Source organism: Rattus norvegicus, chromosome 10, assembly GCF_036323735.1.
Source record: "Rattus norvegicus strain BN/NHsdMcwi chromosome 10, GRCr8, whole genome shotgun sequence".
NCBI lineage: Eukaryota > Metazoa > Chordata > Mammalia > Rodentia > Muridae > Rattus > Rattus norvegicus.
In genome coordinates, this window is record NC_086028.1 from 58,299,345 (window position 1) to 58,315,990 (window position 16,646).

The 16,646-nt window shown below is 48.5% G+C and overlaps 1 protein-coding gene across 3 annotated transcripts; it reads right to left on the minus strand.

Annotated features, from left to right (window-relative positions):
- Positions 1-724: 724 nt before the first annotated feature.
- Positions 725-16,381, minus strand: Ctns (cystinosin, lysosomal cystine transporter). Of its 3 annotated transcripts, XM_017597112.3 has the most exons (12): positions 16,225-16,381; positions 14,036-14,115; positions 10,100-10,178; positions 8,931-9,015; positions 5,756-5,859; positions 5,498-5,629; positions 4,782-4,881; positions 4,571-4,690; positions 3,331-3,501; positions 2,316-2,433; positions 2,032-2,146; positions 725-1,672 (listed from the first exon to the last, which is right to left on the minus strand). In XM_017597112.3, exons 2-12 carry the CDS (start codon positions 14,094-14,096, stop codon positions 1,624-1,626), a joined length of 1,134 nt encoding a protein of 377 aa, XP_017452601.1. In that variant the 5' UTR covers positions 14,097-14,115; positions 16,225-16,381; the 3' UTR covers positions 725-1,623. The 3 variants fall into 3 exon arrangements, with proteins under 3 accessions (XP_017452601.1, XP_063124742.1, NP_001178576.1); NM_001191647.1 differs by having other exon boundaries at positions 1,190-2,146; positions 16,225-16,288; XM_063268672.1 differs by lacking the exons at positions 8,931-9,015; positions 14,036-14,115; positions 16,225-16,381 and having other exon boundaries at positions 725-2,146.
- Between the last annotated feature and the right edge of the window lie 265 nt (positions 16,382-16,646).

Genomic DNA, 16,646 nt, shown 5'->3' on the forward strand with positions numbered 1-16,646 from the left:
CCTGTCTAACGTGCTCAATCCTGGGTTTTAGTCTTAGCACCCTCTCCTAAAGAAAAATTCCAGAATTTGAGATGTTTTTAAAGGGTAGCACCCAATAACTTTTCGGGAGGGGATGCTGTTGAACTCAAGGCCTCAGGCCTGCACTCTGAGCAAGCATTCTGCCAGTGAGCCACACCCCTAGCTTGCCCTTTGAGATTTGCTTTGTTGTTCAAGCTGGCCTTGAACTTTTGGCCTTATTTAGCCTCAGCCTCCTACATATCTGACATTTCAGGTGTACATTACTATGTCCAGACCAATAACACATTTTATTAAGAAAAAAAAAAAACTGATCATGGACTTGACCAGGCTGTAATCTTGACTCTAGGAAACAAGAGATTGAATTAGAGATGCTTCAGTCTGCAGAGTAAGCTCTTCATCACCCCTGCTTCATGCCCCACCCCACCTTCCGACTCTGCTCACACCCACAGCTTGAGCATGCTGATGGAACCTTGTTACTGGCAGATAAGGCACAAACCTACCTGGCTCTGGTTGAGTAGGCATCTTGAACCTGGGAGGTCTTTCCCAATCCAGTGTGGGTCAACATGCAGCCACCTCAAATCAGTATGCTCCACAGCCCTATGCATTCCTTCACATAGGTTAGCAAGGTCCTCTAAGCCCCTAGGACTTGGTTCTGAAGGCCAACATAACTGCCTTCAGCATCCAGTAAATGTTCCGAGTGTACAAATAGGAAACAAGCCACCTTTTAATTAAGGACATATACTCCACCAACATGAAACAAAATAAGAAAAAAAATACAAAAGAAATACAAAGGCCCCTCAATATTAGAGAAGGAGCAGATTGATGAACTCAAGGCACACCCTGGCTCCTTCCCTATCTGGCACAGGAAGGATAACTTGGAATGAGAAGGAAGGAGTGTGGGATCAGGTTGGGTCCAAAGGCAGTATTGGAGGGAGGTTCCTGGACTTCTGCTCGTCAACAGCTGAGAGAGGGACTTCTGCTCGTCAACAGCTGAGAGAGGGATGGGGGAGGAGGCCTCCCTTCCCATCCAAGGGAGCTTACTGATTGATTGACTGATGGGCTTTAAGGCACAGGCTGGTCCTGAGTACCTGCTCCGTAGGTATAAGGTTAGGAGGAGTGTGGGTACTCAGACGGTGATCATTCTGACTCTCAGAAAGTGGAGGTAGGAAAGAGGGCAAAAGAAAAGCCATTTCAAAATAGTCCTTGGGGGTAAAAAAAAAAAAAAAAGTTAACTGTGGTATTTTTGTGTGCAGGTATGGGTCCACTTCTGACCAATCTGGAAGGTGCCTCAGGGGTCAGAAATATACTTTACCAGGCACTGGCCTAGGCCACTTGTTCTGAAGTTACTGGAGCAGAGTTATATAGAATGATAAGAAATGTGGCCTAGAGAAGGGAACCCAAAGCCTAATCCCACAGTCCTCTCCCCTCCACCGCCAGTATCAGCACCTTCAAGTCCATTGGCCACAGCACCTGGCTGCCTGGTCCCTGTGAACCCTGCGGTGGAACGAAGCACCCTTGGCTCTCCCAGTTGCAAGGTTAGCCCTTCAAGCTTCTCCCAGAAATACGAGTGGTTTGGGGCAAGGCCATCAGCTGCAAACTTGGTGCTCAGTTCTGGCTGGGATGGCTGTCGAAACCTGTGGGTGCTGCCTGAAGCCTTAAAAAGAGAGAGATGTCGTTGTAAGACGCAGGAACACAGGAACTCTGGGTGCCTCCAGAGGGCTGGAGCTTTAAGTTGGGAGAGACCGCCTGAAATCTGACTTTCAGTCTCGAGCACAGTCAGGTGTCCGTTCCAGAGAGGGAGTCCTCTGTGGCTCACGAGGGGCCTGGGTGAAGGCAGGCAGGCTGAGCCTAAGGCTTTTGGCCCTTGAGGAAGAGAACGCTTCTCTGTCGGCACACTTCCAGCCCTGTGCACCAGCTGCTTCTCTGGCCTTTGCTGGACACAACCTTTCCTACCAGGGCTCAGGCCCTGGCTGTTTATACCGTGTCTCTGGATTTTAGTCCAGTTGGTCGTACCCTGGTTTCTTTCTGTACAAGTAGAAGTGCTGGATGAAGAAGACAATGTCAAAGAAGATGGTGAAGACGCCAAGTCCGAACTTGGTTGGATCTCCGAAGATCAATGTCCATTGGTCTGTTAATAACCAGAGGGGACAGAATATGGTTTTAGGCTGGAAGTTCTTAGTGTGTGTGTAGGATGTGGATCCCCGTTTGCCCAGGAACTGCAGGACCTAGGGGTTCCCAGGAAGCCCCTCTCTCCCATGCTTCCACTCACTGTGTAGAAGTGGCTTTGGCAGACTCACCATTATTGTAAGACTGGAGGAACATCTGGAGGAGGCTAAAGCTGCCCCCTGTAAAATCCAGGAGCACACCACCAATGCTCCAACCCTTGGTGCTTTTGTAGTAAAAGTTCATGTAGGCCTGGGGACAGACAGATGGAAGGCCGTGAGGGGCCAGACAGAACCACACACACCTGGTACACCAAAGGAGACCTGTTGACTCTCCCCATTCATGTGCTGAGCTCTGGGCTTTGACACACCAGGGAAAGTGTGCATGCAGGGCAAGTGAAGCTTCCCTTTCCTGCCCTCTCCTTCACCATCTCTGGATTCCAATGGGGTGGGGTGGGGTGGGGTAGGGAATGCTGCCTGACTTCTCAACATTTAGAGTGGACACAGCCCTCTCTGATTTTTATGTATTTAAAAAAAAAGAAGAAAACTGATGACTCCCTTTGTAGCCCAGGCTGGGCTTGAACTCACGATCCTTCTGCCTCAGCTTCTGTACTAGGAATACAGGTATGTGCTACTATGTCTCACTGAACTCTGATTCTTCACAGTTCCAGTGATTCTGTCCCTGATCTCAGCCTGGACTCCACACTACGTGGGAAATGTGCTGGGAGCCAGACTTTCTGGTGTGGAATCAGCTCTAGCATTAGAGCTAGAGCTACCGTAGAAAGTCTGAGTCCTTTGGTTCTTTCATCTGTAAAATGGCCCAGTTGCCACCTCTGAGCTGCTGGGCTCCCTGGTCTCTTGGGTAATCCCCTCTTCTTGTTGCTCCAGCCTCAAATTCTTCCTCCAAACCCACAGTGTCCTCTGAGCGTCTCTGGCTGACACCATCTCTTTTCCCTCCATCCAGGAGGGAAGTCTTGACCTTTTTGGTGGTTTCCTGGTTCCCCTCCTGATCTTCCTCATTTCTACCCTGTACATGCTGTTCCCTCTCCTTAGCCTGGTTAAAACCTGCTCTGTGAGAGCCGGGCCTGGGTTGAGTATCTCTTGCCTCTCATTCTACCAGCTGCATGGAAATGCAGGAAGTCTGGAGTACCTGGGGGAAATACTTGATCAGTGTGATGATGAGCTTGATGTAGGAGAAGCAGAAGAGGAACTGCAGCCATGTGGTGACACCGACTGCAGCCACAATCATGGTGACTAAGATGAAGAGCCACGCAAGTACCAGGAAGCCAATGGAGGGCCGTGACACGCGCTGGTTGCCTCGCTGAGGAGGAGACAGGTGCAGTTTATAGATGTGGACACAAAGATTGTGTCAGGGTTTCAGGAAGGGATGGCTTTGGACAGGGGTGCAGGGTGGGTGCTAGGGGATGACTGGAGGCAGAAGCCTGGCCTTGGTATAACCTGTGTAAAGAAGGGGCCAAGGGCACTGGGGCTGTGTCTGCACAAGGCCAAGTAAGGTAGGAGACCAAATCCAGAATTTATTGGGCTCTATTTGGGTAGTGGGTGAATCAAACCTGGGCTGGGATGAGGTGTGGAGTCCCCAATATCAGCCCCATCCTTTCATAAACAAGCTCTCCTGTTCCGTCCTTGTTGGGTCCTCCAGGCCCTGCTGACCAAGCTCCAACTGTGCAGAGCTGGATACCTCAGAGCTCATTTGGAGGGGCATGAACCCAGATGTTGGAGGCCCAGTATTTCACCTAGTCCTGCTGTCAGCTCACTCCATAACCTGGAGGAAGCCCCGGGGACCTTAGCATCTGTCCCCACCCCCCTCCAGACATGGTCCCAGAGTGAGGCCCCTTCAGCTGAGTGTCACAGGGAGGGTATAAGAAAACCAAGCTTCATGAAAGTCGGACTCAGCCTCCACTGCGTGTGATGTGAGGAGGTGGCACATTATGGAGGTGACTGTAAAGACATCAGGAGTGCTCCTGGGAAACGCCAGGACTTCTTAAAGGTACCTCAGTCCAGGCTGAGACCCCAGAGAGCTTTTCAGTGACAGCCAGATCCGGGTTCCTCCTACCTACTCAGGAGTTGGCTTCCCACTGGTACCCCTAACCGTGGGTCATACCCATCTGCTCATGGTCTCCCTTGCTTCATGGTGAGTGACTTTGCCTTCCACTTTACCAAGGATCCTCACCTGTGGCCCACAAATGCATTTTCCTGACACCCTCCCTCAGTTAAGCCAGGAAGAGGACAGCAAAGTCTATCCCAAATCCACTTGGCCACAAAAGACTGGGGGCATCATGTCACCATCCTTTCAAGACATGTGAGTAGAGCTGGGTGGGGGCTGGCTTAGGACACCAATGGCTTCCAGTTAACCAGGCCTCATTGCTTACCTCATACAGGCAGCACTGCAGGATGACAATCAGGGTGAGGGCGACTGCATGTAAGCTGAAGAAGGCGTCGTTAATGTCGACAGGGTTCACACCATTGGGGTATTTGAGGAGAAACTCCTCCTGTTGGGGGAAGGTGAGGAGAAGCTGAGAGGTGAAGAGACACATGGTCACACATGGTCTTGGGGGGCTGTAGGGGTGAGTGACACTGTACCTGGATGTAGGGCACCCACAAAAGACCGATGTTGAAAACGCTGTAGGCCACGAAGCCTGTCAAGTTCAGGGCTAAGAAGTCAAAGCTGAGACCAACGACACTGCAGGGGGACAGAGGGGGACAAAGTGGGGTAGGGGTGAGGCAGGGAACCCCTGGGATGGGAGGGGCATAGCTCCTAGGACATGGGAGAGGCCTCAGCACCTTCAGATGGAGATCTCACCATTATCATAGCTGATGCCATTCAACTGGCTCTCTTGAGAGTCATCCCCTCCTCCCCTCCCAGGCCCTAAGAGAGAGAGAGAGAGAGAGAGAGAGAGAGAGAGAGCACACACCCACTTCCCCGGCTCACTGTTGGGCGGTAATCTATGAGACCAAGACCCACGTGGCAATGTGAAGACAGGAGGGCTAGTCCTTGATCCTAGACCTACTTTTACTTCATTCGGTTAAAGCACAAGTGCTTTGTCTCTGGGGCTGAAAGTTGTATGACATATTTCAGCGCCAAGGAGCCTCAGGGCAGAGTTTCTCCTACCCAGCCTGGTTTTGGTATAGCTGAGAAGCTACATGTCATTGTTCCCACGGAGACAGGCTGAGCTGGGCAAGGAACCAAATAACTAACGTGGGAAATCCAACCCTACGAGGCAGAGAGAAGTGTAGAGGGGTGTCCTCCTGCAGCCCCCAAAGGGCCTGTGGGGGCAGCTATAAGCTAGGCAGGTTACCTTTTCCGTCTCCAGTTCTGGATCACCTGTGGGTAGAAGGAGACGGACCAGGCCATGAAGTAGATCCAGCCAATCACCTGGTTTATGACGCTAACAATTCTGCTGTGTATCACCAAGAACTGGATTCTGGGGCTAGAAAGGGATCTGGGGTCAGGATGCTTTTGGTAAAGGTTTGGGAGGAGGTCCCCATGGGCATCTGTGCATGGCCACCCTTCCCCCTATATGAGGCCACTGGGATGGGGGTGGGCACCAGCCTACCAGGTCTGGTTGGAATGATTTCCATGCAGATAAACAGTCACTTGTCCAATATTTTGAGAAGTCACTTGGAAAGAGGCATTTTTCTCTCCACGAGGCACTATAACCTGTTAGGAAGACTGAATTTGATCTGTGGCCATGTATAACTACAGGGTTTAACTCCAGGCAGCAAACCAGGGAATGGGGTGGGGGCATACCACACTTGGCTCTGCTCTTGCTAACCAGTCACAAGAAGCACTGGGCAGGCCAACCTGAGCCCCACCCTGCCATATTTCTACCCGGCTTTCTGAGCAGAACTGTAGGTGGGTCCTCGGCTCTCCCTGACTAACCACTGAACGAGTGTAAGATAGCTGTCTTCCCCTCATTAACCATGCTACCCTCAGTTTACTCACCTGTACACTGGGATAATACTAGTCCCTACTTCAAAGCTCTGACCAAAGCTTACAGTGTAGAGCCGGGCACCTGGTGGGGAACGCTGGGAGCGCTTCCTATCATGACATATTTCTATTTCCGTTATTGATATGCTTGGTGAAGCTGATAAAAGGATGTTTCCTCCTGCTCTGCTTCAACTGCCTAACAGCAAAGCAGAAGAGGTAGGACCACAAGATGCTTCCGTGGTCATTTCTGCTTGATATTTATCAAAAGCTCTGATCCCGGAAGATGGGCTTAGAGCCTGCCTGGCCCATCTGATCTGTATGGAACCAAACTGTCCCACTCTCCCCAATAATACTCTAGGTCCTAACCTCAACCTATATTGTAAGTTCCACATGGATGTGGTGGCTCATTAGACAATAGTGTGTTTTTTTTTTAAGATTTAATATATATATATGTATATGTATATATATTCAGAAGAGGGCATTGGATCCCATTACAGATGGTTGTGAGCCACCATGTGGGTGCTGGGAATTGAACTCAGGACCTCTGGAAGAACAGACAGTACTCTTAACTGCTGAGCCATCTCTCCAGCCCCCCTAATAGTGGTCTCTTTTCTCTAGTTTTCTAAGGCAGAATCTTGCTATGTAATACTGGCTGGCCTGTAACTTACTATATAGTCCCAGCTGTTCTCAGACTCATAGAAATCCCCATGCCTCAGTCTCCTGAGTGCTAGAATTACAGGCACAAGTATGCACATCTAGCTGCTTTCCCTCCTACCCCACAACTAGACTTTTGAGATCATCCTGCTTTCAGCTTCCAAAGGAAGGGATACCAGGCTAGCAGGGCTGAAGACTCGAGACCCTGACAGGTCAATGCCAGCCATTTAATACTTGCTGCCATTGCTTTTAATCCCCAGTGTGTGGTCTGGAAGACGTGATGAGCCCTATGCCCACAGATGAGGAAAACACTGAGGCTGAAATCCCTGACCCATGGCTTCAAGGGTGAACTCCTAAATCACCTGACCCCTAGGCTCTAACCACTGGCTTCTTATATTTCAGGTACAGGACAGGGAGGGGACAGTGAAGCAGGAGACTGAGAAGGTGGGTTCAGGTGTTCATAAAGATCAATGTCCACAAATGGTTCGGCTTTGACTCCCACTGCTAATTGAGAAAGAAGCTTGGCCCATCATACGTATAGGGAAAAGTACACACATCACGGCTGGATGAAGTGTCTACAGTCTGTACACATTCAGCCTCTACAACAAGAAGTGAGAATTCCCAATACCTCAGAAGCCCCATTCTACCCCATTCCAGTCTCTTAACCCTGAGGATAAGCACTGGCCTAACAATAGGGATTCACTGCTTTTGTATTTTATGTTCAATGAACCTTATAGCCCCCACCCCCTTTTTTCGAGTTGAACTTCTTTTGCCTTATATTCTTAACTTTCATGTAGTTTTACAAATAGATACCTTTACTTAGATGTCTATATCTAAACTAATTTAGTGGTGTCTGTTCTTCTGAGAGTCTGCAGATCAAGCAAAGCCTAGAGTCTTTGCACTAGACCTGCTGTTAGGACTATGTCTTTCATTCTATTGTATGCTGGCCTTAGCCCTAAAGCTGAGAGAGACAGACAGGCAGGCAGACAGACAGACAGACACAGGAGATTTGATCAAACTGTGAACCCCGAGATTATGTTATTTATTTAAAAAAGCTGTTTTTAGTTGTGGCATGGCTCAACCTTAGCATACAGCTTTAATCCCTCTGGCTGGAATACAGATAAGCCCATCTTTAATCACATCTTTAATCCCAAAGAAGGTAATATTAGTTTGTAAAAGGAAGCATCCATGTTTGAAAGTGATTCTAATCGAGTGGCAGACTAAATGACAAATCAGAGAAAGATTTGACAGAATGAGTCAGAGACAGGATATGCCCAACTCTCACAGTCTCACGAGAAGAAAGGGGAGGGTATTTAAGAGAGTACAGAGAGAAAAAGGAGAAAAAAAGGAGGCAGTTTTACTGGGACAGAAGTACAAAGGTTGCAGAAAGGGAAGGGAGGGAGGGAGGGAGGGAGAACAAGCTACACACAGGTGAAGACAGAATGGGCCCAAGAATGAGCAAGAAGATCAGAACATATTGCCAAAGTTAGTTTGAGGCCAAGCAAAGCAATCAGGAGAGGCTGAGAAAGAAGCCAGTTTGACTCAGTGTTTGGAGCCAGAACAGCTGAGTTGAACCAGCCAGCCTGAGATCAGGAAGAAGAAAGGGTGAGCTTTCTCAGCAGTCAGTCTCAGGGGCTGCAAACATTCGAGGCCTAGACTAAAGCTTCCAGGACCAGGCCTAGGTTCGTAGACAGAGGCAGTAAGTACTTGTGTGTGTGTGTGTGTGTGTGTGTGTGTGTGTGTGTGTGTGTGTGTGCTGGTGCCAGGGACTGAAGCTAAAGCCTCATGTATGCTAGGTAATCATTCTACCCCAAGAACTCCACTATTTCCTAAAATGTTTTAAAGTAAGGCTGATACTTCCTATCTCAGACCCACCTTTGCCTCAGGCTTCGTTTTGGGCACCCGACTACACACTATTCCCGTTATTACCAACCATGGTTATGCTGTAGGACTGACCCCAGAAGCTGTTCATCCCATGGGGTGAAAGCTTCCCAGCTAGACAGCAGAAAACGCGCATCCTTGAGAAAGATAAAGCCCAAACCACAGATTTCTAGGATGATGGAATGGGGCAGTCCAGGGGACTTATTTCCACAAGCTCTTCGCTGTCTAGCACTGCTTGAAGCTTCAGTGAAGGGTCTGTTACTTACCTCATCAGGAAGCTCCACAATAGTAAGGTTTTTTGAACTAAATGTGATTTCAAAAGTGATCACCAAGGTCGAATTTAGTGGATGCCTATGGAGGGTAAGAGCCTTGTTACTGTTGGGAAGTCAGCAATCAACCCTCTGGACTTCCCACCAGGCCTTTATTTCTCTAGAAATCAGGACCAGGAAGGGCAATGTGCTCAGATTATACACGTCCAACCTTCAGGATTTCCAGTACCCCAGAAGCCGTGTTCTGCTCCTGACACCATGGAGTCACCATGTCACATCACGAATGATCTGACAGCCCAGAGGCGTCAGGTGTCTTTTGCATGATTTAATGCTTTACTTTCATTTTTCTCTGAGAGAAAAATATTCTACATATTCTCCCCTAAGCTGGGAGAGGTAAGAGGTGGAGTCCTGCTTCTGCTCTACCAGGAGACCAGATGCCCTCTAGGGTGAGGTGGAATTCTGGCTATGGATAAGAGGGGCAAGGGAAAGGGAGGGGGCAGGGAAAGGCCTATGGTTCTCTGCCCCAGTGGGAAAGGCTCCTTTGGTAGGGTTAGGTCTGAGCAGGGTGTGGTGTGAAGGCCAGCAGGGACTGAAGATGAGGCTCTCAGGGAGCAACCCACTGGGGCCTCAAGTGTGGGAGGCCATTATGGTTTCCATGGGGTGGGTGTGCAAGGTACAGAGGACAGAACGGCAGGCCTGTGAGGAGGCCTGGGCACCAAAGTTTGGGTTTGAGATCAGGTTTTCCAGGACAGGTGATGAGACAGGGGCATTGTCTCGGTGGGAGCCACAGGCACCAGGCACGATGGAGCAGTAAAGGCCACAAAGGAGCTGGGACATGTGGGACCCTTTGATACTGTCCTTGCTTTGGCAAGGGACCTCAGCAGCCCTGTGGTGGCCTGCAGTTCAGCTCCTTGGACCTTCATCTTTAGGGTTCTGCTCAAATATTTATTCTTGGGGAGGGTCTTGAAGTCTGGCATCACCCGTGACCACCTGAGGACTCTCCTCTAGGGGGAACAGGTCCTGTTTCCCTTAGACTCTGTGCATGTTTGACTCTGGGACCACTCCTTTGTATGTCCTACAACAAAGAGGCTCTAAGAACACCACACCCGAAGTACATGCAGACTGTGCCAGAGGGGCTGAGGACAGAGATGGGCCTGAGGACTTACCCAAGGGTAATGCTGACGTTGGTTGAACTGCCATTTACCAGCTTCACAGTGGGAGGAGCAGAGAGACCGACGGTTGATTCTGGAAAGATTCAAGTCAATGACATGAGCCACCATCATGTCGAGAGCTCAGCCCACAGGGAGAAGCGGGCACCAGGCCTCTGCCACCTTAACTCGGCAGCCCCTGCTCACTGACAGTCCTGCCTCCTAGGTCTACCTCCAGGCTTACATTGTGCTCTTCCCATCTCTGTACCAGGGCCAGATGGCCACAGGCTAGAGCAGGAAGCTCCAGAACTTCCTCCTCCTCCTTCCCCTCTGCAAACAATCTGAGTTCCCCAGAAACAGTTTAGGAACTACAGAGCCCAAAAGTTATAAAAAAGGAAATTCAAAGCAACATCTACGATTGGAAAGGACAGACTAGAACCATCTACCTCTGCAGATGGACAGTGAATGGGTCCTCTGAAAACTTGGTCTGGTCTCATTCGTGCATTCTGAGATGGGCACAAGGCCTGGCTAACATATTTCTAAAGAACCTTTGGGGCTTTCCTGCAGACTCAGCTCAGCCCATGCCTGGTTCCTTTCCTGAGGCTGTCTGTCTGCTGGGGACTGGAAGATAGTGCTGAGGAACGTACGCTTTTCACTATCAGAATTTGCTTGGCATTAAGGTGCTAACCCAGTAGAAGGTAGGCAAACAGGTCGCCAGGGAGAGGGAAGCAGGTTTGGGTCTTAGAAAACCATTCTGGGGTGAGGGGCAGACTGGGAGTGCAGCTCGGAGGTAGAATGCATGAGTAGTGTTCATAAGCCCCCAAATCCAACCTCCAGCATAAAAAAAGAAGGCAGATCAAGTATCTCAGTCCACTGTGGTTACAGGGCATGGCTGGCTAGCTCCCTTGAGTAATTTCTGTATTCTCTGGGCAGCCCGCCTCCCCTGTCACTGTGCCATCCCTAAACATGCTCAAAGCTTTATGGCATACCTGCCCCTCTCACAGACCTCAGAGATATTCACACCTTAGAAGTCATGATCAGGGATCCAGACTAGGAGAAGGGAAGGGCATCTTATGTAGGGGAGTGTTTAATATGGTAAAGATGGCTCTCATAGGGATAGAAGCTGCAGGTTTTTACCCAGATCCCTCCACAGCATGGATGAAGAACTAGGTCCTGAAGTTTTAAGAGCTTGGATTGAAGAAGGAGCTTCTGTGTCTCCTCCAACCTCAATTGGTTTCTCTCCGTGGTATTTCCACTGATAGTTTTTATTCCTGCATGACATTTCCTGGGGGAGCCACCTTATATCCCCAGGTGCTCACTAGCTTGAAACTCATACTTTTGGACTCAGCTCTGCCACCTCTGAACTGCTTTCTCCAGCTTGGTCCCCATATGTGGACGGTGGCTGTCCCCAAGTTGCAATTCTCCCAGACGTGACTCATCCTAGTGCACAGTCTCAAGACCCTTCACCTGGATCACCTGGATGATCCTCCTGCCTCAGCCTCTCATGTAGCTGGGGTTCTAGATCTAAGCCACTGCTATTGGCTGGTACTCACTGGGGAGTGAGGTCTCACTGTGTTGCCAAGTCTTCCTGGAACACATGGAAACTACTGATCTTCCTCTCTCAGCTTTCAGAGTGCTGGGACTACAGGTATGCCACCATTTCTGTTATTCTCTTAACTCCAACTTGAAAAGTATCACAATAGGCAATGAACAATTTTCAGTCCTATTTTAGGTCAAGGAAACGCCCTCCAAAAGGAAAGGAGCCCCGCCCACATAGCCAGAAACCACCACAAACATCTCAAAGCTGCTCTCCTTGGGTTCAAAGCCCAGATTGTTACTACTAGACTGAGCTGCGGCAGGCTCCACTCAGTCAGAAACGACAAACTCTGGAGGATTTCTGTTGATCTGTTGTCCTTGATTCTGATGCCCCCAACAGAGAAGAGAAGTCTGGCAGTGGGTGGCTGGGCTACATTCCAATTCCAGGTTCTCGTTTTTTACAGTAGCTTCCACTGCTCCTTCACAGGGCAGGGGTGAATGGAATGGAGGTGTCTCAGTTTTGTCCTCTGTGTAATCTGAGTACTAGCAGGATTTACCATTACCTCCTAGGTAGAATCTACTATGTGCTTATGCACACATGCACACACAAGCGCATGCACTCACTTCCCCGAGAGACTGATTCAGTGGAGTCTGGAGGGCTGAGTGTGGCTGTGGCATCCCTCTGGAGAAAGGTGGCATGGCCCGGCCTCATGGTCTGAGGCCTGTTTTTTTTTTTTTTTTTCTTCTTCAGAGATTACTTCTCTATAAGGTGTGGTACAAAAGAACATGACTGATTATTTACCAAACCTGGATGAGCTGGTCAGATGCTCAGTTCCATGGCCATCAAGAGAACAGACAAATAGACAAATGCAACTTGGTGTATGTAGCCAGTGTGGGCAGTTTCAGGGAACATGTGTAGGATTTCTAGGGCATGCCCTAGGTTTGCTGGAAATTGTTAGTGAGGGAATTTAAGATACATTTGCTTTGGAGTAACAACCTGTCTAATGATTAAAATGGGTCTGGGCACTGTGGATATTAAACATAGCTATTTACAGAAGGGGATGTAGGATGATGTCATTATACAGGTGAAGGCAGGTACAATATAGAACAAGGCTGGTCATTGGATGAGAAGGAAGGATGGGCGAGAGAAAAGTTTTAGAGAGGAGGAGGAGGAGACTAGAGCAAGGAAAGAGAGGAGCAGCCGAGAGAACATGGAGGCTGATGTTAAGATTCCATGCTGCACCTTTACAGGTTGTTATGAATATTCTTAAGGGATGGATGTGTGCAGGGCTTTGTATGTCTAGGTGGGCAATTATATATTATCAATTGGATCAGAGGTTATTGTGTTGTGTGTTCTTTCATGTGGCGATTTAATTGAATTCAGGAGAATATGTGGTGGCTGGAGACACTGGGCTGCCACGGAATTGGGATGTGTATGTCTGGCATGGTGGCAACCTGCCTTGGAAATTAGATGGGTAGAGAGATTGTTGCCAGGCTCAGAGAGTAGCCATTGGGGCAGTGTGATATGGGATGGAGCAAAACGGTGAGACACTTTGCTGACTGAGATGACGATATCTACTAGATATCTTGGGGCACTATGGTGCTGGATCTAGTACAGGATAAAAGAAGCATTTTATTATAATTTTACAGCAACAGGAGAAATGTCTTGGGTATTGCAAGGATATCTATCTGGGATAATGACAGCATTTGAAGGGGTCCTCTGACAAGGATGTGTAAACTCCACTGGTGTGCTTTCTGTGTGGCTTAGGATGCTGTAACCAGTTCCAATCTTCTCTAAGGGAAAAGTATTTTCTCTTACAGTGTGGGGCCAGGTAGACTTTTCTTGTGTCTGTATCTGGAAGAATGAGGTACAAGGCCCCTCTAATGTCTTCCAGGGCCCATAACCCTTTCTGCAAGGCCCAGAGGGCAGAGGCATGGGCTATTCTTTACAGATACTATCTCAGCTTGGCGAGACTCTGCAAGCCAGTCATACAGGCTGATTAAAGAACCAGCTGTTACCTGTGCTGATCCAAGAAGGCGAGAGGGACCCAAGAGTAAAGGGCCAGTTAGGCTTGACCACCTAGCTCTTGGTATAATGTCCCTACAAAAGAACTGGATCTGATTACCTCTCTAGAGTGGGAGGATAACCATAAGTTGCCTGGACAGCAACAAACCTTTGAGGACAAAGAGGTTACTCTTTACAAATAATCCTTGAAGTTTGATTTTGAAAAAAAAATTACATTATATAAATAGTATGAGAAGAAAATTACATCCCCGACAAAATTAAAACCTACCACAATATGCCGAGATGTGAAAAGCTGAGACAACATATTATCAATACAATAAAGGCATTAAATTAAAAAAGATTACTCTTTCTATTTCCTTTTTACAAAGCAGAGAAGCCATTCTTAAACTTACCACTTCTCTCTATGAACTTCAGAAGGAAAAGGGTCAAAATAAGCAGCCAGTTCTTCATCATGTTCCCAGACTTCAAAGAACTAAGAAGAAAAAGTGCAAGAGAGGGGCTGTTAAGGTTGGATTAGCTCAGCTCTTGATGACATGCTCTCTGACCCATGACAGTGAGACAGTTCATAAAGAGCTTCTCCTTCACACCTCTGACCTCACAGGCTTGGCATCACAACCTCCAGGAAGGAGACCCCAGAGAGGACCTATCTGTGTTTCATGCAATGGGCAAGGCCACTCAGAGCAGCTACATGGGTTGTGAAAAGTCCAACTCTGAGGACGTGAACACAGACCTGCACTTTTCCCTCAGCTGCTTTCTGCAACCAGTTAACAGGAAAACAAAACAAGTAAACACTGGCAGTGTTCGTCTCTTAAAAAGACAAAACCCTCAGACTGGAGAGATGGCTCAGAGGTTAAGAGCAGAGGTCCTGAATTCAATTCCCACCACCCACATGATGGTGCACAACTATCTGTAATGAGATCTGATGTCCTCTTCTGGCCTGCAGGCATACATGCAGGCAGATATACATAATCAATCAAGCAATCAAGCAATCAATCAGTCACTTCTTAGAAGCAGATATGGACTGTGAAATTCAAACACTCTGTCAGCAAAATGTCCCCCTCAGTGCTAAGACATCCTGAAGGAGAAAAAGGTCAGTTGGTTAACCACACAACTAGGCTTGTAAAAAGTTACAAGACACACCCATCATGCCCATCTTCTGGTGTGTGTGTGTGTGTGTGTGTGTGTTTTAACCATCTTCCACACCTCAATCAGATGGCACACTTCCAAGAGCCTCTATTATCTCTCACTCTAGAACAACCTGGAATCAGAGGTGTCTGAGGTAGTCCTGCTCTTGGTCTATAACCTGGAGCTTCATCTGTGGGAAAATTCTGCTAATCAAGGTCGGAGTCCACCATGACTGGATAGCCCTTGGGCTCAGCACAGGACAGGGGGTGGGGTCCTCATTCTCTGTGTCTGGGAAATTCTAAGCCCCCACACATACTTATACCTGATGAATGTCACAGAGCCTTAGTTAGATTACAGGATCAATTTCCTTCCTCTTGATAAGAACCTGTTCAGTGAGCACCTGAGATTCCCGAAGTGCTTGCCTATGCTAATGGGAAATTTTGGTGCCCTAAGCCCTCAGCCAATGACCTTTGCCTATCCTGGATGTTCCTACCCTCAGTCCCCCAAAACTTTATAAGCTGGTCCTGGAGTGGTCATTCACATACCTACCCATAGGGCTTCTGAAGGCACACCTGTCACTCTTTGTCTCTGCTCCCACTGCCCCCATGGACCTAACTGCCAACAATCCACAAGAGTGGGGAGACCCATATTCCTCAAGGGATAACACAGATTGGACAAAGAATATGTTCCCTGGAGATGAACTATCCAGATGCCATGTTTCCCATTTACCTGTATGATTTTGGAATATTTATTAATCTATTTTCCCTAATGGGGAAACAGAGTGGTAGTCCCACAGAATTAAAGTTAGATGAAATATAAGGCATACATTCTCAAGGGGGTTAAAAAATAGGTTCTGGATGTCTGAAAAATAGCTGTAATAACTGCTTCTCTCTCTCTTTCCCAAACGCCATAATTAAAAAAAATAGAGCTTACCAGCTGTATTAATAGTTTTCGATGGATTGATAAGATAAAAGATAAAAAGTTGAAAAACAATGATGCAATCAATGTTATTTATTACTACTATCACCCAGGGCTCCCAGCAAGCTCTCACAAAGCATAGATAGTCATTCCTCAACATTATTGAAAAGGCAAGACCCAGGTATCCTCTCTTTCTGGGAGAATCAACAGCTCCTGGAACAGTCCTATCAGCATCATCTAACTTCCCCCGAACCCCCAAAGCTACCTGCACATTCCCAAGACAGATTCAGGCGGTGCCACAGGAGGTAAGCAAGGGGCTCCAAGAGCACTCGAATAGTGCCACCAACACCAGCCAGTGTCAGTACTTTTGGTCACCAATACTCTGGTTCTACAACCTGGGAATGTGCAGGTCTGGGTTGGGGCTAGAGGCTAGAAACCCAGGCGCTGCTAAAAGAGGCTAGATTCGCGGCAGGTTGCCCCTCTTAGGTGCGAGGCTCATGTCTGTTGGGGTGGCTGTCCCGATCGCGATGATTCTCACCCGACAGCTTTCCAGGCTTGGTGGACCGACCTCCCAAAAGCAGCAATCTCGCATTAGATACCGCTTAAGAATGTAAGGGACTCTTTGGGCGCCGCTGACTTTGTGTGAAAGCGGGGCCAGTTGTCACCTGACCTGAACCACCTGACTTGAGGCTGAGAGCCCCGTGCAAGGAGCTCTGGAAGTTGTAGTTTTCAAGAATCATCGGCAGCTAACACTTGATAGGGTTGTGGGAAAGGTGGAAGGGCGGAAGAGCTTTGGCACCTTGGCAAGGACAGGGGCTCGGATGTGAGGGGAGATCTAGTCTCTTGTAGGGGAGGCAGGGCTCTCGAAGTCTCTGTTATATTTCTGAAACCCTGTGCTCCTTGGTGAACACCCTGGGACGCCAGGCACTGTCCCGGAACTTCTGACCATAAGGTCCCGCC